The 23,349-nt window shown below is 41.9% G+C and overlaps 1 protein-coding gene across 6 annotated transcripts in view; it reads right to left on the reverse strand.

The window, feature by feature from the left end:
• GAB3 (GRB2 associated binding protein 3) overlaps positions 1-23,015 on the reverse strand; it is a 68,947-nt gene extending 45,932 nt beyond the window's left edge. For 3 of the 6 annotated variants that reach the window (XM_055817934.1, XM_055817933.1, XM_055817931.1), the window contains exon 1: positions 3,929-7,493. In XM_055817934.1, the coding sequence (XP_055673909.1) occupies positions 3,929-4,084 (156 nt within the window). In that variant the 5' untranslated portion in view covers positions 4,085-7,493. Of the gene's footprint in view, positions 1-3,928; positions 7,494-22,759 lie in introns of those variants that run through there. The other 3 variants (XM_055817936.1, XM_055817937.1, XM_055817935.1) reach the window with 3 other exon arrangements.
• Between the last annotated feature and the right edge of the window lie 334 nt (positions 23,016-23,349).

Raw genomic sequence — 23,349 nt, forward strand, 5'->3', positions numbered from 1 at the left:
AGAAACTCTGCTGTTGCAGGCTGTTTCCCGAGGGTACCAAAAAAAGCCAAATAATTTACAACCAAATCATTTGCCCTTCAAGTTTAGATCCCCGTTCAAGAATGTACTCAGGCACACGCTTCACAGCAAGCTCAGGAATAATCCTTAACCTCATTTAAAGTAAAATACTTCAAGGAATTGAGCCTGCATTTTTGGGGCCTACGGTCCAAGTTTTCCCTGCCATTTTCGCTGCCCGAAGTCTGAGCAGTGCCTGGCAAGATGAAGTGAGAGTCTTGACTCCAACTAAGTGATGTGCTTCTATCTAACATCTTCTCAGTTCAAAGACAGTGAAGGTTTTCTTTCTGAAAAATGCCATTTCACAGTATAAATTTGAAACATACACATTGTGTATAGTATGAAACTGAGAGGACACTTCCTCTTCTAATGCAAAAGCCATGCGCCATGGAGGGACAAGTAAGTACCATAAGTAAACGTGTGCATGAGAGGTACGTGTAAATCTTCTTGGGTGTTGAACGTTGGATGTACATTAATTTTGATTTGCAAGTGAGCCATGCAAAACCAGCAGGCACAATTAACCTCTCCCTGTCCAGGAGCTGCCCGGGAAGAAGTCTCCCTGGGGTTCAGCAGTGAGAGCCAGGCAGGCTTTGCTTCTGCAAGCCTCGCAACGATCCCTTAAATATTTCTGTGGAAGTGGCTGAGTCACCATTCCTGGAGGTATTCAAAAGATGTGTAGATGTGGTATTTAGGGACATGATTTAATGGTGGACTTGGCAGCGTTAGGTTAACAGTTGGATCATCTTAAAGGTCCTCTCCAGCCTAAATGGTTCTGTGATTCTATGATTCTGTGACACAGGGATCTTGGGATACGGGAGCTCGGACTGTATAAATAGAAGAGCTGTTTGTGCTCTGAGTAAGGAAGTTTAAGTTTGACCTGCACTGAGCATGTAAGGCTGCACAGAGGAAGGGCTTTCTCCACTGCTGTACTCGGAGCAATCTCTCTTTTGTCTCAAAGGCCACTGTGTCTATGACTCACACACAGCCATCAGACTATTAACACTTTTATTCCAACTAGTTATTTCTGAGTTTCGGCAGCCAAAATACCTAAATGCCCAGAGTGCTTCCAGTGTAACTATAGAAATTACAACAACAAACAGCAAGAACTCAACCCATGGGTCAGCTGAAGCCAAACTCTGAATCACACACTCATTTTTTACCTATACTGATGAAACGGAATTTAGGTCTGGACAACAAGGCAGTATATTTCCCAGCTATCTATAAGATGCTCCAGCAAACAAGCTCAGCACAGGTGCGGTTAGGTGCTCACCCCTTCCATAGAAGATGCTAGCTGAGGGGTGGGCTCTGCATGGCTCCCTTGAAATTAGGGAGCCCCCAACCAGGATAAGCTCAGATAGGCTTTGTACATCCACTTGAGGCTAATGGACTGTATGAATGTTGTGAACTGATCTTTCTTCTTCTGTTCATTCACAATCCATATGTTTCAGCCGGCTCTTTATAGAGTTTCTTACTATTATTTTCTTAAGTTACGAGAAAGATTTTTTCAAGTTCTAGATCTCCTTTACACTTTCAGTCTTCCTATGCCAGCAGCAGCAGTCAGTTCAGTATCGGCTGTGTCAGTAAGTAGAAACTTCGAGTTGGAAGGGGTAGGCTCTTCTAGAAGATGCCAGAATGCAGTTGGATTAATTACCTTGTGACTGAAAAACTTTAACCAAAATACATTTGCATATGCAAGATTGCATTGTGTTGCTGCTTCAGCACAATGGGTTTCTCCAACTTTTCTCCCTCTCTAAAAAAAGTCACATTTAGATTTTTGATTTTTTTTACAATACTATAAAGAAAGGCAGCTCAGCAACCAAACACTTTCCAAGTATGTAAACTGAAGGCTGAAGTGCAATGTGAGAAACCGGATTAATCACAAATGAAGAACAAAGTGCTTTGAACTTTAGAATGCTTAACTCTTAATTATACAAATGACTGGCCCAATCTCTGGCGACCTGTAGAAGTGCAAAGAATGCCTAACAATTCTGAATATAGAGGATAATATATATTTTAAACAAAGACAATGGTCATTGATCCTTCAGTTGTGTTTCTCTTTTACTTATTCTCTATAAAACCAATTTTGCTAAACTAGAGGTCTATGAAGTATGTATCAGTAAATAAAATAGATCAAAATACAGTAGATATTCACTAATATTCACTAATAAACCATGAGAGTAAAACACCAGTCTGGAAGCATCAAACCTTCCAGCAGAGCGAGGACCAAGAAAATGTCTAACAGGAGCAGCAAAGCTAACTTGGTGAGAGCTCACAGCTCACTAAAGCCATGTGCCTCATCTTAACTAAAAATGATCTAAGCTAAATTAAATCCAAAAGCTCAAAGTTGACAAAAATAAACTGATACACTAAAGAGGAAAACGCAAAACATAATGAAGTTATTGTTTTCTTCTGGCTTTCATTAAAACATACCAATGCAAAATGCTGCCTACAGACTTGAAGCCAGAGTTGCAAGGAGGAGAGAAATTCTGTCCTGCAAAGGCTGAAATAATTCTTGCAAATGATACCCCAAAAGGGTGGCCCTGAATGAGAGGACAGTTTTTCTTTTAAGGTGTTGCCCTTGGTGTCTGGGTGTTACACACAGCAGTGCAGAGAACAGCGCATTGAGAGGATGTGTGTAAAACCATGGGTATTGTCAGGGGCATCTGGGGATGGGCACCGCGTCTGGAACTTTTACAGCTTTCTACTGTAGATTAACTAACATTTTGATTAACAAAACTTTCACATTCTGTAGGGAAAGACACGGTTCATCATCATGCCACCCCCCAGGTCCTAGCTGAATTCCAGGAAGGGATACTGCCTGCGTTCCCTCACAGGAGAAAACCAAACTAGTAAAATCCCTTCCTCTGATCCCTCCTACCCGAACAACACAGAATATTTTTTGAGTAAAAATGGGGCCATAGTCACAAGCATTAGCAGCTACAAAAAAGACATCTGAAAGCAGTAGTTGTACACAGAAAGCAGTAACTGCTTTCCTTTTTTAGACTTCATGGCTTATTTGTTTAAACCACAGAGAGACATTTGCATGCTACCTATTTCTGGTCAGATATGAAAAACATTAGTAGAAATAAATGCCAAGCAAGTAACACCTCCTGCCAACTTTCAAGGTTAATTTTAACTCATGAAACACTTTAGCAAAGGTCCATCACTTGAGTTTACATTTTTAAAGAGGTAAAGAGTATGATCAAAAATGACTTTTCAAAAAGGTGGAAAGAAACAACAGAACCCCAACTATTATCTTTTCTTATTTTAAGCTTCATCCCACACTTGAAACAAATTTAGATCTGAATGCGGAATTACTCCTACTCTTCTCCTTCACTTATGACTCTTTCTTACCATGTTTTTCAGAGAAGCAGTTTGTAAATGTGACTCGTTAGGATGCAGTGTAAAAAGTAACATGTATGGCACAGTCAGTAACCCAACCGGGTTTTGTGTTGCTGATGCAGTTACTAAAATGTTAAATCTAACTGCTAGATTCAAATGAAGCCAATTGGGAGGTAAAACACCCCCTGGTCAGGACAAAGATTTGTGTTACAAAAGCACACATTGCTAAATAGGCCAGAAGTAAGTGGATTCTAAAATATAAGTTTATGGATGTTTTTCAGCCAAAGAGTAAGCGTGGCTGTAGCATAGGTGCGGGCCGTTCAAGGGCACATGAATGTGGTGCTGATGTTTTTAGGAGGCTTTTAAAAGACAGGCTGAGAGATACGGGAAAAGACGAACATACGCATGAACACATGAGAAAGTATAATGATTGATCTAATCCTTCTGCAGATAGAAAAGCCTTTCCTAAGTAGATTTTTTTTTTTTTTAATAGGTTACAAAGCCAAGGAAGAATCATACAGTGATGCTGTACCTTGATGTTTTTGTTAGAAGCCATCACAAAATACCAGGGAGCTGTTTCCCAGGGGTATGCCAAGGGAAGTGCCTCTTCTGTTCCTAAAGACTTTGTTTTAGAGGGAAGACAATAAACAGAGAAAACAGTATCACACAGGAAGACGATGAATGGCATCCTGGCCTTAGTGAAACAAGGGGAAAAATTCCTTTTCTGATTTCAGCAGGTTACAAGAATAATCAGACACATACAAAAACCATGCATACTGTGCACGATAAAGATAAGCAATACAATGTAAGGTCTCAGACCATGGAAGTAGGCTGAAAACTAGTCTTTCCAGAGAGCTGATGGATTGACTGTAAGATGTGGAGGAAAACTGAAAAAGCTTCCAAAGAAGACAAAGGAGATTTTTACAACACAACCCCTTGCCCAGCAAACTGTATTTGGTTGGGGAAATTTGAAGGATTGCAACAGACAGAAATGCCTTGGCCACTTTCTGGTCTTGCACTTTACACTGCCTGAAATTTGTGGTTTCTGATGGTCTTGGTCTATACCAGATACAACTCGAAGAATTTTGCTCTGATTTTGATCCTTCCTGTGGCACAGCCATAGCTGTGTGCAGAGCAGAAGTTGGACTGATGAAGACTTGAGGTGAAACACAAAGCATTGCTATTGCCAGCCGGCAGCTCCAAAAGTTACAATATTTGCTCAGCTGGGTTTAGAGAGATTTGAAAGAGAAAGAGCAACCGTAGTGATTTTTATGGGATACCAATGTGATTCTTGTTCTAGATGAAACAGTCCTAATGCCGTTATTTAATGTTCAGATCAACAAAAGACTTGGGTGCTGCCAATTTTCATTCACCCCATCAGCATGGATTCTCAGCCTATACTTAATATACTGATTGACTTTTTATTGTGGGATCAAACCAACAACAAAGAGCTGACACAGGAAACAAAATGGATTTAGATGCTTAAATAACTTGTATGATCTTAGAAATCTTACAATTAGCCTGGGAGCAATGGGATATTTGTACCTGTATGACTCAAAAGGGCACCTCTAAACCAATAATGCAGCAAACTAATGATGCCATGTTCTTCCACATATTTCTGCCCCGCTTTGCAAAAGTAAGAATTCAGATTATTTTTTCACTTCTGAAATAATAATTTTCAAGAATTTATTCATGCAGTGTAATCAAGCATGGAATCTGACCCAGCTTAGCAGAGGCATGATTTCCAGCTCTGTGGTTTTCACCTCTGAGAGTATTTACTATTTGCTTGCCAGTAATTACCACAACCACCTCCTGCTTTGAATTCTACTACAGAAAAACATTTCCAGTTTGTTTCCTTGAACTTGAAGGAGGCTTCATTTTAAAACTCAGGTGAATGGAGAATTTCCATGAATCAGGTGATAAAAACATTTCCAAGTTTTTCTCTTGCTTGTTCATCAAGTCAGGCGTTGTTGGCATCTGACTAAAATGCTCTGGCCAACAATTCTTTTCTGTCCATGAAGTATTTTTTGTTGTTGTTGTTTAATACACTCTGTGCCCAAAGGGACAAATGCTTGGAAGTGTTTACATTTTTCACTCATTTCTTGGAAATCATGACCCATAGATAAAAAGAATACTTCTGCAACAATAATTTGGCACTTACAGAGCTTCTGGTCTTACTGATTGTTTGAATTTATTTTTTTAAGCCCATCACATATGTTTATATTTTATTCTGTGACTTTCTTATTACTTAACAAAAGTTGAGAATGACAGTAGTTACTAATATTATTACACTGCTACTGTCATGAAGTTACAATATACATAATTTACACAATGATTTACTGAAAAAAATGAAGACAGTTTTAAGCCTATCTAGGAATTTGGGGATATTTGGGTACTCATCTTTCAATAAATCCAGTAGAAGACTATCCTGCTGGTATTTTAAATATGCCATAGGACATCTTTTTCCATCTCTCTGAATGCTAATTTTGCCCCTGTAACCTGAGTCTCCTCTCCATTATAGTTTATTTCAATCCTTACTAAAAATCAAGCAGAATAACTGCCTTGAAAGAGAGCTAGATTAGGACCTCACATTTGCTTAATCTAAGACTCCTTCTCCATGGCTGATTCTATGTTCATTCCTATTTGACAGCTAAAAGAGGAACTCAGGATTTTCTTGAGTGCAAAATCAGGTGCAAATCAGACCCATAACATACAACAGAAGATGAATGAAGCACTAAAATAATCCCATGCACCTTCCCCATAGCACTTCTTGCACCCAGTGCAAAACTTTGGTATTTTTTCAGAGCCGAACTACAGTACTCTTTGTTTTATTGTTCTTCAGGATATTTTCACTTTCATTCTTTTGCTGTAAAGAATCAATGTCTTTAGAAATGGACTGTTACTGTACATACTTTCTAATCCACATTTAAATCAAAGAGCATTACATATACCTCTGACTAATTTCACTTCACAAATTGCTTGAGCTCTGTGTTAGAAGCACGGTTTTGTCATGGTGTTATGTGATAGATGTCACATGCTCTGTGTTAGAAACACCTTCTGAGACAAGCAGCTCTGCTCCTCTACAGTTCCAGCACCACAGCCCTGCTGAAAGGCAAAACGACCCCACTCCACAATCTGTTTTGCAACATGTGATTAAACAACCTGCAGTTCAAGGAAGAGAAACAGCAATGAGAGATCCTTCTGTTTGTTTGCCACTCCCAGTGCCTGTGGCTACTTTGCTTTTAGGTGGGCTAGCACAGGTCACAGCCACCCAAAGAGGTCAGGGAAGCACCTGTATGGATGATGAGGGTTAGCCATTAAAAACACCAGAAGGAAGAATATGGGAGAGGTGGGGCTGGCTGGGTAGAGTCAAAAGCAGCACAGCCAAAGGCCTCTAAAGAGACCTTCAAGGTTTGGGCTGCACTGAGTGTAAGACTTTTTTTTTATGTGTGTGTGCCTTGCAGTCCCACACTACAAAGCTGCTACCTCTGTCCTGCTCCAGAGTTCCATGTGTCAGACACAGCTGAGCACAGATCCATGACTCATCCAGTGGCTGTGCCTCGTCTTTGCACAGGGAAAAAGTAGCAGCATTGGATTCACAGCCAGGGGAATGTGTAACTGGGAGACAAGTTCCCCAACCGCAGCCAGGCACTGCTTCCACAGAGCTTTACGATCAGTGACTTTCGATACCTAAGAATCTTCTCCACAGTGCTGTGCTTCTGGTTTGGTCCTTGATTAATTAATGGCTTGACACTGTGAAACTAAGAATCTTCCCAACAGCATCTTATTCAGGGAAGAGCAATTATAAGCATTGAAACCCCTAAATACACTATGCATACACAGTTGGACTCCTTATTCCACTGAAATAAATCAGTAATTAATGACATTTTCACCAAAAAGCTAAGCAAATCCAGGAATAATAGTAAGCCAAATATATAGCATAGACAGACATGAGTTTCAAAAGAACAGGTCAAAGCTGCCAAGACCTCGTGTAGTTAGATGACTGTCTGGATAACTCAGCTCTTCTTTCCACTCAGGTGAGATGTCCCCAGCCCTATCACAGTTATACCTCAACCTTAGGAGCTGAGTATTAGAAGAGTCCCCCTCTGACATAACAGGTTTTGGTCAGAAGTTCATCAAGTCAACACTTATCTTTAATAACTGGATTACCAACGGGCACTGGACGTGTGTGTCCCTGCCCCCCCCCCCCTCCCCCCCCCGTTCCCTGTTGTGGGCTCCCTGCCCCGGGGCTCTGGTATTTGCTAAGGAGAGCGCCTGTAGCCCATTCCCAGAACAGACCCTGTCTGCAGCTCAGTGTTTTTACCAGGAAGAGAAGAGGCAACACCCTGCACGAGCAGAGTGATAACTAGTCGTTTCAGCCAAAGTTTTTCAAATAAATTGCCATGCTACAATAGTAGGTGCTGCAGGCAGAAAGGATATTAGCAATGGCAGAGTCCTTGCCAGAAGTGGTCAATGCTTCCTACAGGATCTTCCTACAAAAGGTTAATTTTTTTTCTGACACTTTGGCATTTTTCTTTGTTGCTCTGGAGGCTCCTCCAGTGACTTTACCAGAAACACATCAGGACTGTTGTCATGACTCCTGTGTGAGGACAGTCCCCCAACAAGTCAGGTGGCTGCGGCCTGGGTCCGTGGGCAGCGCTAGCACCCTGGTGCCAACTGACCCCATTTCCAAAGAGGAATGGTGACAAATTTGTTTGGTTCTCTTTATGTTTCTTCCTGGAAAAAGCTAACTTACCCAAACACATAAAACTAATTTTATTTTCCTTGCAGGTAACACCCTTGCTCAGCCAATTCACTGAATACAGGTAGCGTGTAATTTTCCAGATGGCCACTAATGTTCAAGCATGGAAAAAACATAGTTTGATTATTGCATTCTGACTACTCTATTGCACAAATATGTTATGAAATAAAAAGTTATGTAGAAATCATAGTGGATTTCACTATTTCCTATTTAACTGTTTTACTGTAACCATGTATGATGCCTCAAAAATTCATTTATGTAGAAAAAATGTGAGCCAGCATAACAGTTTTTAACATCCTTCTGCTTCTTTACAAAAAGACAGATGATGATGTTTAATTTTTCCTTTACTAACATAAAACCTTCCACTTTGACTCGTATTCCTTATGCTGAGGGACACTCCAGAGACTTTAAAAGTCCAATAGTGAAATATCCTCAACCATGTATCCTAGTTCACCACGTGGTCCAAATAGCCTTCACTGGGGGCTCACAGAATTACTGCCATCCCAAAGACTAGCCAACCCACAACGGAAATGAGAATTTACCCTTGGATGAGCTCGGTGCGTTCGGTAGTCTTGGTGCTGGCTCCAGGGGACCACAACAAAACCAGCAGGGATTAAAGAATCTCTTTTTGCAATTCAAGTAAATATACTAAGGGTGAAGGAGACACAAAACCTGAACTGTGCTCTTAAGACTGCAAGATGGTAAATGGAATCTGACAGGATAGCATGTGGGAAAGCAGGGATTACCACTGCTCATGTCTTTGCTGCTTGAATCTAAGGGCTTGTCCACAGTTTTACTAGCGTAGCTGAGCTGCTGTGGATCTGCTGGCATAAGGATGCCACGGGAACACACTGGTACTGGAAAAAAGAACATTGGTCCCAGTTTAGCTTACGTTGCTTCAGAAGCAGTTCAAGGTAAAGGAAAAAGATATCACACATCCCAAGAGCATCTGAGATGTTTATCAGAATTATAGTGATTTTATTTCATGCATCATTATACACCTATGTCATTTTCCTGTAGATTGCGTTGGAAATGGAGCTTCTTGAAACAACGTAGTGGTACTCATTTCATCAATATTACACGTAAACTGGTTAGTGAGACAGATTTTTGCTGTATCACAAAACACGGATTATTGGAATTTCCCATATGAATACATTGCTCTGGATTAGCAGAGGTTTGTTAGAAAACCACTAGAACAAACAAAGCTCCTAACACTGTTATGTTGAGTGGCAGTGCAATGTGACTGTGAGGTGGCAATGGCTGCTATTCGTGGCAAAGATGCTTTTTGCAGGATCTAGCTATAAGTGCATAGATGATTTGCAAACGGAGCCCCAAAGTCTCACAAACAGTAAGCAGCGAAAACAGATCCGCTGGAGAAAGTCGGATGCAAACTGGTCAGTTCTTAAACAAAGAATGGAGTTTTAGAGATTTTCTGAACTTTTCCTCTAAAATTCCCAAAGAGCTGCAATTAGAGAAGGTGGAAGTCACATAGGATGCAGATGAATTCTCTCCAGCCACTGTGCTTCACTGCTGGAGGAACTGGAGTTGTAGGAAATAACCCCAAAACATCCCAGTGAGACTGTTCTATGGCCCAAAGTGGGATATTTTCCACCCTGAGAGACATGCCAGCTCAGCCTGAGAGCTGCAGCCCAAGGCAGGAGGAGAAGTTAGCAATGTAACGTCACTGTTAGTGCGACTGGCAAGGACCTGCACTTCTGGGCATGGCTCTTGCTCTGTTTGGAGGTGGAAGGCAAAGCACCGGGGAGGAAATTGCTGTAATGCAGAACAGCAGTATGAAATACTGTTGTGGAAAGCTCAGTGTGCAAGCCAACAAAGTGCCCTGATGGGGGGCGGAAGGCCCAGTTGGGGTACAGAAGATGGCATCTGATCTTACCGCATACTGTGCAAAGGGCAGGGCTACGTTTCTGCGTGGAGCCTCACCATTACTCCCCTGTTCTCACACATACCATGGTGCATAGCAACTCATCTGCTGGGCCATCTGCTGAGCTGCCTGCGTACTCGAATTAGGACTGCTACTCTTCATTCCTACGTGCAGCCTTTCAAATTTTACACCCTCCCATTTGAAAACTTTCTCCTCCTGCTTGATCCATTACATCACTCATCCTCACCAGCTGGGATTGACTGCTACAATAGTAGGTGTTTAGCAGCCTTCACACTGTCTCTCACCCTTCAGATTAATAACCTCACCTAGGGGAGCAACATCATGCGCACTTGCCTCGTGCTCTGTGTGTTGCCCCATCAAACAAGATCATCATTTCAAAGATGGTATGGGAATTCCCCAGCCAGCGGCCAGCATCCAGCATCTGCTCTTGTATTATGTATTTCTAGGTCCTCAACATGCTGCTGCCTGTGAGTCACGCAAATCTTATGCCAGAAGAAGCAAAAATGGCTGCACCATGCAGAGATTTTATCTCTCAAATAGAAAGTGAGATTTTTCAGTGACAGTTTACTCTTTTTAAGAAGTCATAATTTCTCTGCAACTCTGCTTTTATTTTTCACCATAATTCTATCTGGCTGTTATCGCTCTGAGTGGAAAGTTTTGTGTGAAAGATGTTACACAAAATAAAGTGAAATTGTGCATTTCATCATTCTTATCCATTCATCGTCTTCAGTTTCCAATGACAAGCTGGTAAATGCTGCAGTTCCCATACCACATGCCACCTCTCCCAGTTACACCAGTTACCAGGAGCTCTGAAAATGGCAGATCTGTGGCTTTCCACTGGGAGGCAAAATCCTCCTATCAGCTTTTCTTTCCCCATTCCCTTGTTGCTGCGGGCGATGGCTCTGTGCTTGATCTGCATCTGGCCAATTGATACAAAAGCTAAAAAGAAAAGCCTCAAGCCCAACTCTAATGTTCAAGTTCAGTGTTTAATGAAGATGAGATATCACCAGTCATAAGGTACAGTCATTAGTAGTAATGTAGGGAAAACAGTTCAGATTATTTAAATGTTCCCCATAAATATGGTCATAATGGGTCAGAATTTGAGGCTGCATTTTTTTGGCTCCTGTATTCTCCTTAAGATCCTATATTGCTAAAGAACATGAGGTGCCATTTCTATTTCAGGACATTTTTTTTCTGATGAGTCTGAGTACTTTATATCTGAAACCTTTTTGGAGATGACAAAGTGGTATTTTCCAAGCAGATTTGTGTAAACTCATAAATGCAAATGAAAGCTTCAGATCTAACTTTCGAGTTTGACAGCCCACCTGCCCAATTCCAGCAGCCTATTAAACCCGATGTTGACTTGGCCTTTCTGTCCATTATGAATGCATTTTATTTTGGAAGGGAAAAGCTTCCTGCTTGATGGTATAGAATCAGCTGTGCTACATCACCACACTTACTTGCTGATGTTGCTGTATAGGGCCATATGCCTTTTCTTGTCAGTTCCAGCAAGGAACCATGAAGATCCTGCCCTAAACTGGCACCATGAACTAGATCTGGAGTGATTCTGCATGACCATGTTTCTACTCAGAGCAGGTACCTGGACTGCAGCAAGCCTAGGTGCAAGTCAGAAGTGACCATCTCCCCTGCAACAAAATCATCCTAGGCCTTATGACCATTAATTGTACGAGGTCTTGTATCTGAGTGCTTTCCTCTGCTCCTTATCTTTTATTCCTATGCATAGATGGCACAACAAAACAGTTGCTTTCTTTTTAAAAAAGCGCAATCTCTGAACTAAAATCTACAACAAAATGCTCATATAGAGATCCCAGTTCCATTTCCAAATCCAGTAAACCCGAGGAATGAGTCAAACTGAAACTTGCCTGTGGGTGCACAGTAGGTTCTGAGCATATGAGAATTAGGGCCACCACTGCTGAAATCTTCACATAGCTCAGGTTACTAAACTACAGGCAGATCATTTGCTTGGAAATGTTCCTGAGACATATCACTGTGTGCATCTCTGTGACTATTTCTCTCTGTCACTATATTCTGGAAAGGACTGCACAGCTACTGCTTCACTCTGGCTCTTCACCTCCCAAACTCGGGTCACCCATTCTGGAATGGCAAGTTTGACTAAAGCACCTCTGAACCCTCAACAAGGTAAGTGCCACAGTGAGGGGAGTCCTTAGGGATTTAAAGGAGCAGTGTAAAGATAACTTAATCTTCACCTAGCTAACTATAGCCTATCTGAAACCTGGCCATGCCTGCCATCTTCTGCCCTGATGTAATTTCAATCAGTTTTAACAATTTAGCTGTTTGCCCCAATGAAGAATACAAGCAAACGTCATTGCAGCCCACTTGGAATACCCTAATGGGTAAACAGCTTTAATTTACCAGCCAGCAAACGAAGTTTACTTATAAAGTTTAAAAGATCATTTCAAGCACAAAGGACCTGGAAATATAATGAAGGACAAATAGGTCCTTTAGGAGGATAACGTAACAGAACTGCAGAACGTATAATGCATCCCCCTTTCCATTTAGCAATGCTGCTGCAGATGGTTAAACTGGGCAATCTGCTGAGCACAGGCAACAGAGCCCTGGAAAGGACAGGCTGTAGGTTGGACTTCTCCTGGCTGGAGATTTCTGTGTAGAAAATGCCTGGTAAAATCTTATGCACTCCAAAGACGGATAAATCATAATAATTGCTCTTTAGGGTCTGAGATAAATGCAGTTTCTGGCAAGGGTAAAGGATTTGTCAGAGCCCAAACAAGGGTTTGAGCTCCACAGGGGACAACAAAGCCTCTAACACTCTCCTTCAGTCTGAGGCTGAATACAGGTTGTGCTAGAAAACAAGAAATGTCTCTAATTGCAGCAGCAGCAGCAGCAGCAAACTCCTAATGTCAGTAAATAAACAGCTCTGATGGATCCTAAACTACACATTCATTTTCTGACACAGAACCTCAGACATGCTGCAGATATGTCAAATGGTCTAAGGCATTGGGAGTTGGCTTGGGGCTGAAAATTACGAAAGTTTCATATTAAACCAGCTATTCCTGTCCATCATGCTAGGAAATACTCCTAGCCATTGAAAGTCCAACCCCCATTCAAGGAGCGTTAACACATAAAAAAAAAAATTAAAAAAAAAACCCCTGCAAATTAGGAACAAGAATAACTGTACTTGGCACCATTGGCTCTGTTGTACCCTGTAATTTAATGCTCCTCTATAATCTTTATGGCAAATGTGGGATTTTCTGGAATGCCTCAGATCCAAAGGTATCTTGGGTAGGGGGCACATTTACATTGTTTCTTTGTAGGAAAGTAACAGATTTGTGGCGCTACAAGAGTAACACAAAAAAATCTCTAATGGCTTGCACCCACTGAACTGGTTTAGGTTATGGTTGTGGTCTTCTTCCCTAACTCACAAAGAAATCAGATGCCTCATATTGTGTCACTTTAATAATTAATTTATAAGTAAACATATATATTTAAATATAAAATATTCCAGATTAATTACGAATCTGCTAAATTAACTCACACATGAGCAAGCTGGGTGTGCCTTTCGGTGTCCCACCTCCTGCTGGCAGGATGGTCTGACCGCTCACAGCTGCCCTGCTGTGGGCCCAGGGCTGCTGATGCTCAGGCAGGAGCAGTGGGGCCAAGGGCAAGGCAGGACCAGAGCATCGGGGTGCTGTGCATGCCTGCAGCGATGCCTGCAAGGGGCTGGGAGAGGGCTGGGGTGCTTTGTGGCTAGCAAACACAGCCCAGAGCATCCAGCATCTGCAATAACATTTTTGAGATAAAGTCAGAGGCCGCTGTCTGCATGTGACAAGGCTGCAATGCTCACTTCTGGTATAAGGGCTGCTTCTGATCCGACTGGCACAGAAGGACGACTGGGCTTTAGTTTTCACATTAGCAACTTGCAGTTCCCACCATTTACTGAATCAGCTGCTGGAGCTTAAATGAGAGCTCATTGTACTAAGGTCTGTACCTGAGGTGCATATGCAGGCAGCAGAGGAAGGGTAAAAATGACTGTGCTGTACCAACACGGCACTCATGCACGTTCACAAGCCAGGTTTACAAAGAAGTTTAGGCAGCTGAAGTTGCAAGCAGGTACCTAGGGCTACTCGCATAAGAACCTAAGCACATTTTTGTCTCTCTGATCCTTGGTAACCTGCCAGACTATCCCAAAAAGGACAATGGACTCAAATTTCCTGTTTCTGGCTTCACAGGAGCACGTTTTCTCAAAGCTTGTTCTCCCTGACAGATTTTCCCTCCTAAGCACACCTTTGCAAAGTGAATTTTCAGCAGTTCCTAATGTCCTTCGATATCTCAAAGAAGCTATAATGCACAAGTGTGTGAGGTGCCACAGTTGTAGCAGTTTCCCTTGCAAATTTGACCTTGCAAAAAACAAAACCAAAAGACTTAGTGTGACTCCAGAATTTAGTACTCTCATTTTAGTGAGAGTAAATTACTCAATTTTTAGTACTCTACGTGTCCAGAAATTCTGTTGTAATTTCCTCCTGAGTAGTCTGGGGTTAATGAGACTGAAGAGAATGATAGGAAGGAAAGAAATAATTATATATTCTCTTTTTTCTCAACATGTCCCAAATGTCACCTCTGACCTGGCTTTCTATTTCTGGCATGGACTAAACTCCCTCTATTTATTTAGCAGCCTACACACCATTACAGTAACATAGCAACAGTACTTTCAGTTGTGAATTAAAAAAAAGAAAAGAAAAGGAAAAAAAAAAGAACATATTTCTTGTAAGAAAACTGTTAAAGCATTGCAGTCTAGTAACACTTCAATAAATGCTTCTATTTTTCCCTTTACAAGCCAGTATTATTAGGTTTCCAGTCTGCAAACCCAATGCAGGGGAACCAAAGCAGTGTCACAGTCATGAAGCCTGTTCTTCCTATGCCAATCAGACTGTGCCCTAACCTTTTTGTTTGTTTGTTTCAATGATATTTCAGCTTGAGTTATTTCTCAGGCTCAGCACAGAGGAAAAGCTGGAGTTTGGGGAAGATCCTGAAATAATGATGGGATTCATCTGGTGTTTTCCCCTCACTTTTCAGAAACACTTCACCATTATTTTATAAGCCATAGCTCAAGGGTGATATGACGCTTAGTTAGCTGTCGAAAAGGAACATTTCAAAAAGCACAAAGTGAAGTTGGAGAGTTGGAGTAACAGCCTCATTTTCAGCTGATGGTCCAAATCCCACTGTTTTACAGGGAAATCTAGCCAGTAAAGACCTGCAAAAACAGCCCTAGAGTCAGAGGAGTATCCAGTGAAAACATTTTGCAAATCCTATTTCAGTGGGAGCAAAGTGCTTAAGAACCCTAAAAAAGCAATTCCCTGAGCTACTTAAGTGTTTCTTATTTTTAAACCTAAGACCTCGGTGAGAACTCAAGAATTTTCTTAGGATGGTGAACTTATCAAAAATAAAACTTCTTAAGCTTGCAAAGCTTCCACTATAAATATTAGTAAATAATACAGATGTAGTAGCTGGAATAGCAGTGAGCACTTCATGAAGCAGTGTATGACTTCTCATGAAACTGTTTCTTCATTGCTACGGTAAACTCAGCTGGTACCTCTTCAGATGCTTTTTCTCATCTCATAGTGATTTAATCAGCACACAGTCACCTTTGAATGCTGGTGGCTTTTCTGTGGAACTGGCAACAGATCTTGGAAGTGCAGCTTTATACACGTTCAGCTTTCCCAGTGTTTACAAACTCAATACTTCTGTAAACTCAGTGGCTTCACCGCACAGTTTGTAAAGTCTGCAAGTAAAACATAGTACATGCTTGTTCTGAACTATTAGCTTCTCCTTGGCACGACCAGTTCATGTCAGCTTGAAAAAATGGCTTCACAACTGTAAAATCCTTGAACTTCTACAAAGAGTTTGCAAGTCTGGCATGTAAAACCAGATTGTTTGCAAACTATGCACTCTGCTGAGATTACAACAGTTGCAAATAGAGAAAGGGTCTTGCTATGGCTATTATTCTGTCCAACAGAAATATGAATACATATAACCCACAGTCCCTGGGTCAATAATATTTGTCACTAACAGAACTTACAGAAACTAATGTCTTTTAAAAAGCATTGTCAAAAATGAGTCAAAAACTTTCAGAGGACAATCCAAGTTCCATTTAAATTAACACCTTCATTTAAGTAATTTTAAATTCATACTAATGATGACATTTTACTGCCTCTCTGTATGGGAAAGGACATTGAATAACTGAAATGTGCTGTTCAAGGCTTGTGTGGAAAGCTACAAGGCAGTTGTGACTGCAGAGGTCAGGTGGGGTTTCTGGCATCAGAAGGGAAGGGAATAACAAAATCTCTAAGAACAGTTGTCTCATTCTAACAAATACAAAGCTACAAATGAGTTAGCCTCAGAAAGGGAGTATTATTCTGCCATGAAGACTAGACATCAGTTTTGGTTTATTTTTAACAAATACCAAGTTGCAGCAGATTTTAAAACCGAGTTTTGCATAGCATATGCTTGTTGGTTTGGTTTTGTGTTTTTTTTTCCTGATGCAATATAAACTGAAATGAGTTGAGGATATTATTGTAAAGCAGAAAAAAACCCCAAAGTTGAAGTATTGCATTTTATTCAACAACTAAATGTGAGAGAAGAAAATCTGTTTTATCTGGTTGGATATAAAGTTTTGACATGCAAATTTAATTTCAAAGATGCCATTTTTTCTTTGTCTTACCACATTACTAGTTCATTTCCAACTCAAATGAAAAGGACAAGAAATAAAATGACTGTTTTTCTACTGAGTAACATTATAGGAGTAAACTTGTCCCTTTCCCTAAAAACCTATCGAATTAGCCTTAATACATATTCATAGCATTTTAATGCATTATTGGTAGAAGCAAAGTATTTATCCATTTTACAGTTTTCATGCTATAACAAAGAGTTCACCAAAGCACTACTTGTAATGCTTTTTCCTCTAAGACATGTTTTGTTGCATCACTAGTTTAATTACCACTCCAGTTAACATTTCCTTCTCTATTTCAAACTAGCATGGTTTTTTTTAAGTCTCTGTTTTTGAATGCAAAGACCTGATAACTTGCGGGTCTGTTTTGAATAGAAACCAATAGCTGGACATTCTTGTGCACTGAAAACATGTAGTCAAAGATTAAGCTGAGGCTTCAGGGCTATTATGGCTCCACCCAAATAAATAGTCCAAGGGAAATTATTCTGCTTAACATTCTGATACACAAATTGCCAAGAACAGCAGTGGTTTTTAGGAATTATTTTTTTCTTAGAAGTCAGCCTATCTCATTAAACATTGCATGTAAACTACCAAAACATGGTTAAAATCGATGAACATGGTCTACAATAAACATCACACTTAACCTACCAAAACAAGGTTAAGTGGTGGAAAATGGTCTGATTTGCACTTAGCTAATTACAAATTTTTAACTCCAATGATGGAAACTCCTCCCTAAAATAAATATTCTGCTGTTATTTTACCAGTGAGTTCAATTTGTTCAGGATTGCACAGAGATGGGAACACGTAGTCTGCAGCACAGGAGCTTCTGTATGAGAGCCTTCATTCTCTCAAAATTGGGTTCTTCCTTAATATGCAAACCAGACAGAAGATATGGTGAATTTTACAATTAAATAACAGCAGGAAAAACATAAGTACAAAACCTACAACTATAACCAGCTAAAAGACCCTGTCAACTTCCTCCATCACATGGGACTCCTATTCCCACCCAGCCTATAAGCTAGCGTTACAAAACCTGCACAAATTGGTTAAAAAAACCTCAGTTATTTCAATGAGAGTTTGGGATGTTAATTACAGCAGGAAATGAAAGGTGGCTGTAACTTTATATTTAGAGGGGACAGGGTTCAAGAGGTGAGGCTTTGTAGGAAAGATTTGGAAATAAAAAGGCTTATGGGCAAAAATTAGGTTCATATTTCTCTTTGACAGTCATTTTTCTGAAACTTCCCCCAAATCCCAAACCAGCAGAAGTAGTACTTGACCTCACACAACAGTTGGGGATTTCTTTTAGGCGAGGGTGGCAGTGTCCTCTGCTGATGCTAGGCCAGCGCTAGATCAGAGAGCAGATGCTCTGTGTCGTACCCACCCTTAGCAGGGCTGTGGAACTCTTGTTCCTATTACTTGAGCAAACTCTTCCATAGCTCTTTACTTTTTCTTCTTAGTGGCCAGTAACTTCCCGTTTGCTCCCCTGATAAATACCAGAACTTCAGCTAAAAATGGAGAAGTCGTCTAGATTCTCTTATCTTGTAAAACCCTAGCAATGGTGTGCTGTGGGCGAGCTCTGGCAGATCCCCCCAACAGTCAGAGACGTCCATCTGCTGCTACTTGCTGCTGTGCCCTTCTGACAGCACTTACTGCCCCTCACACAAAGACAGCAGGAACGGACACTGCCTTACTAGCTTTTTGCATCTGGTACCTTAATTTACACCTCTATTTGTCTTCCCAGACCAGAAACTCCAAGAAGTGTGCTAAGAGGTGCAAGCCTAATTTTCCTAACACAGGGTCCATTTTGGACTCTTGTTATAGAGATGCTGACAAGGAATTTTGATTTTCAATAATGTTTGAAGAAACCAGTCACTCATAGTGGGAAACTTGGCTTTTTTTTTTGAGCAAGTGGTCTTTCCTCATCAATTTGTATAGTACTGAAGATTAAGAATAGCTCTTCAGCTGGGGTACAGCTGTGCAGCATTGACTTAAATGGAGCTGCACTGACTCACAACAAGCAAGCATCTGTATATAGCCCTTTACTATTGCAAACCACGTAATTTAACACTAACAGTAAGTAAATGCTGGCATGGCATTCACCAGAGCACCGCCACTGCTCCTCCCCACAGGTGTGAAAAACTACAGAACAGTGATTTGAAGACAGGTTGAAATTAGCTGCCTGTTAAAAATCCCCATCTCTCTCTCCTTAGCAGCACATGAACAATGTGTCTTTTCAATGGCACAAGTCTCTTATTTCATTAGACATCCTCTGTGCCTTCTTCCATGTCTTTTCCCCCCCTCACAGTGACATTTTGCACTGGCTGTAGTAATTTTTTTGCTTGCTAGGCCATGAAACCATTCTCCTCCCCCCCCCCTCCAATAAACAGAAAAATATTACCAGTTAGTGAGCAGATATATTTCCATATGAAAAGTTTCAAAAAGCCTGCTATTCAAGGCTGACATTACAGAATCGGGATACAAGAACAACACCACCCTGAGCCTTCTGATTTTTTTCATTTTTTTTTAACAAACTTTTTTTTTCGAATGCCTCATCTAACTCCCTGGTTGGATGTATTCAGCACTAGTATAAGGCACTGCGAAACCCATCAAACCTGAAGCAGATTCTCCCATGACATCTAATTTCCTACAGAGGCTGGTACTCACGATCCACTAATATCAATACTCAAAATCCCCAGTGGGGCCAGGTTTTCCTCCTGGGAAAACCTTTCCTTCCACGGGACTGAGTGTCAAGCTGTGCCCACAACTTAGTATTTTTGGTCTAGAGCATGATGGACTTCACCTCCACCACCACCACTTCCTAGGTGTTGGTCGCAGCTTCTTCCTCTCTTGCCCTTGCCCCATAGCCAGCTCCCCTGGAGCTTTGGGGGTTTCCTGGCACCCCTCAGGCCCACACAGCCCTGACTGGTGAGAAAAGCTAGAACCAAGGGGGGAAATGAGAGCAGCACAGCTTTCAGGTCACACTTAGGGGACAAAGAACTGCAACACACACCAAATGCTCTCCCAGGAGACTCCTTGCACAACTGCCTCTTTAGACAAGCTGACGCGGTAGATTCATGGTTCAAGTATCAGAGAGAGGGAAAAGCATTGTACATGCTATTAAACCACTATTAGAGTATTTGCCTGCTGAAGTGAAGCTCCCTGTGCTTTCTAATGAATTCTCTGCATTTAGCGTTAAGCTCTCTGTTTTTACAGAAAGTTACACTTGGGTAATTAATCTCATGTTCGTTTCCTGCACATGTAAAGAGAGCAGCCTTTGTTAGGGAATGATAAGACACTTCTAAGAATAGTGCTACTAAGAGCATCAGCTTTGTAAGATATTACAGGAAAAATACAGACTCTTAACACCTGCTTTTTGCTTTTCAAAGTTTCACAACTAACGTTCTGCTTACCTAGAGCCAAATTCTGACTTGTTTACGCACAGAAAACCTTGTTGCTTTCATCAGAGAAGAAGCATAAATGAAGGTATACTTTGGTCTTTAGGATCTAATCTCACAAAGATGTATTTGTTTAATTTTACAAACACTATACATATTCTCAGTGGCTTCGGTGGGACTATCTGCATTTCCCACTCTCACAACCTGAATTCATTGCTTTGTCTGGTCTCTTAAATACAGATGCCACTGGAATTATTTTCTCAGTGATTGTAATAGATTGAGGATTAAGAATTTAGCTGTGTGTAAAACAAGAGACCCTCAGGCCAGACCTTACAAAGGCCGGATGCTGAACTCAGGAAAATGTAAACTGGGAGACAACCCCGTGAGAGCAACTGAGTCACTCCAGTGTGCAGAGAGGTCCCAAGGAGCAGCAGACCAAGCCCGCACGTGAAGCTCCCTGGAAGCTGCAGCTCGGACCATGGGTTTTGCCAGCTGAACACAAGTGGCGTAAAGCTTAGGGATTTATGTCTGTTGTCAGTTCAGACCCAGAGCCAACACCATTCTCCTGTAAGCGGTTGACACTTGACACCTACTGAAGTCAGTTTAAACAGTCATTGTTTTAAAGCTTGTGTTGTTTTTAAGCAGTCACTGTTGTTCAGCCTATCTACCACCCCAGTGCAAGGCGCACAAGCTACCATGCTGAGGAAACTACATAAAAAATGCAAAAAAATTGGTTTACAGTGGGTAAGAGACAATTTCCATTTGGTTTGTAACATCCACTTTGTAACCAGTCATACAAGAAAGGACATTAATCTTTGCTGTACTTGCAGCAGATTTCTTTCTGCTTTATTATGGACAAAGGAGTAGTTTATCCTCCTAACCAGAAAACAAAGCCTAATCTGCAGAGACCTGGCTAATCTGGTGGGTGATGTTTGAAGAATAACATAGACCCAATTTCCCTAGGTTTTGTAGTGCAGAATCTGAGCAGAGCAGACTGCAACTAGCCTTGTGAGCTGATCAGAGCCCCTGTTGTGACTATTATCTTGACTGTATAATGGGAGCTTTCAAATCCCAGCTTTATCACATTCTGTTTTCTCTACTTTGCCCTTTTATGAATATTGAGTAATCAAAAATAGCTTCACTGACAGAGTAACTAATGATACCAGCTGGGTGAATCAGTGGCTCTGACACTGTCTAGTGCCTCCTATACAGTGCTATTAGTATGGTCGTTACAAAATATAACAAAAATTAGATATGCACATTTTATTTGCAGCTCCCTTGGGACACATCACAGTGGTTATTTTAGAATTGGAAAATGCTAACCGAACAAAGCAAATATTCAGCCATTTCAATGCAATACTGCAATCCAAAAGAAGAAACTCTGGCTTAGAAGAAGTTAAAAGTAAATTCTATCGTCAGTAAATTATCCTTTCTCCTAGTTTTCAGTGCAAACAAACAATACACTGCCAAATGCTATCTGCCACATTCTTCACAAGACAGTTATTCCTCATATTACTAGAAAAAGCTAACATCAGCAGCCCAGAAAAAATGCTGATAAACAGAAGGGAATATGACAAATGATGTGAGCTATGTATGTGGCTCAGGAGTGTGACAGACACATATGGTGGCATCCTTCTAGTACAGTGCAGTGCTCTGGGGTAAGTTAGGTTAGAAGCGCATGACTCAAACGGGTATTACCAATTCCAAAAGTGTAACAACAGTAACAACATTCCTGATGAAGAACCATCACAAATAAGTATGCAAAATGGCCCACGATGGGCTTACGTTTGTAATGCTGTCCCAAGCAATTTTTTAAGGGTCATTTATTTCTACCCGGAGAGCCTTCCGCGCAGCCCTGCAATGATACAGTTTCCTATGTTTGCAACACACACCCTTTTTTTTTCCCTTTTTGTTTTTTGCTTTTCAGAAAAACAGGCAGATACAGAACGAAACAAGGGGGCCCCTTTACACATAATGCAGTTGCAGCTCTCCATGCATGCACTGCTCGCTGCTTCTCACCACCCCCTTCACCTTTCAGCTATCAGCAACTTTACAGCACGGCATCTTCCAGCACCTCTTTTATCACAGACAAAAAGTAAAGCTTTCTGCTAGCAACCGCATCTGGCATATTAAATTGGTCAATAAAACTATTGCAGATGTTGCCTGTAGCAAGTGTCATAGAAATTACGGAGCATCTTAACAAAGCAGAGCCTCAGAATCTAAAGTATTAGGGTTTTTTTCAGGTTCTTGCCCTTCCCTGGAAAAGTGACATCTGAAATCCGGTTACAACAATTCTGTTAGTTACAGCAACATTAACTGAAACCGAAATGTGGTTTTTAACCTAAGATATATTGCATAACAACAGAAGTATTATAATCTTACGAGCCGGGAAAGATTAATTCCAAAGGGCACAAGAATATCGGTGAAAACTAAAATACTCCATAAGCGCATGGACTTGTAAACCTTTTTGTTTTGGTCCAAGGCGAAGCCGAGACATTTCAAAGGAGGAGCGAGACACCGAGCACATGCCGAAATCCCTTTAGCGAGGAAAAAAATATCAGCAGAGCCTCTGCACTTACGTATCTCTTGAGCTTCTTCTCGGGGGGTGATTTAATGAGCCATCCAGTGCAAACGACGTCCCCCGAGCTCATCTTCCCCCCCGGCGCGGAGCGGCGGCGCGGGAGCCAGGGTGCGGGCTGCGGGTGCGGGGGTGCGGGGGGGTGCGGCTCCGCGCGCGCGTGTGTGTGTATTGTTCCCAGCCAATTTGAAACCAGCAGTAATCAGCTTCCTTCAGCTGTGCTCTGATACTGCTCCAGCCCGAGGAGGAAGTCATGACATTGATCACTGACACGGCCAGCCCTCCCTCCGCCGCAAACACAATGCAACACACCGAGCACGTGATGGGCGGCCGGGGCTCGCCGCCACGCAGCCGGCGGCTGCGACACCCACCGGCACCGGCATCGGCACCGGCACCGGCACCGGCACCGGCTCCCGGCGGGGCCGCCGCATCGCCCCGGGGAGCCCCGCTCCGCGCCCCGGGGGGAGCCCGGCGCCGCGGGGATGCCGAGAGCAGCGGGGCCGTGGCCCCGCCGCAGCGCAGTGTCCCGGGGGGGCCGGGGGGACGGCAGGGGGGCTTCGGCCTGGCTGGGGGGGGCACGGCCGGCGGGGC

The sequence above is a fragment of the Falco peregrinus genome, chromosome 13 (genome assembly GCF_023634155.1).
Source record: "Falco peregrinus isolate bFalPer1 chromosome 13, bFalPer1.pri, whole genome shotgun sequence".
In the NCBI taxonomy this organism is placed as follows: Eukaryota; Metazoa; Chordata; class Aves; order Falconiformes; family Falconidae; genus Falco; species Falco peregrinus.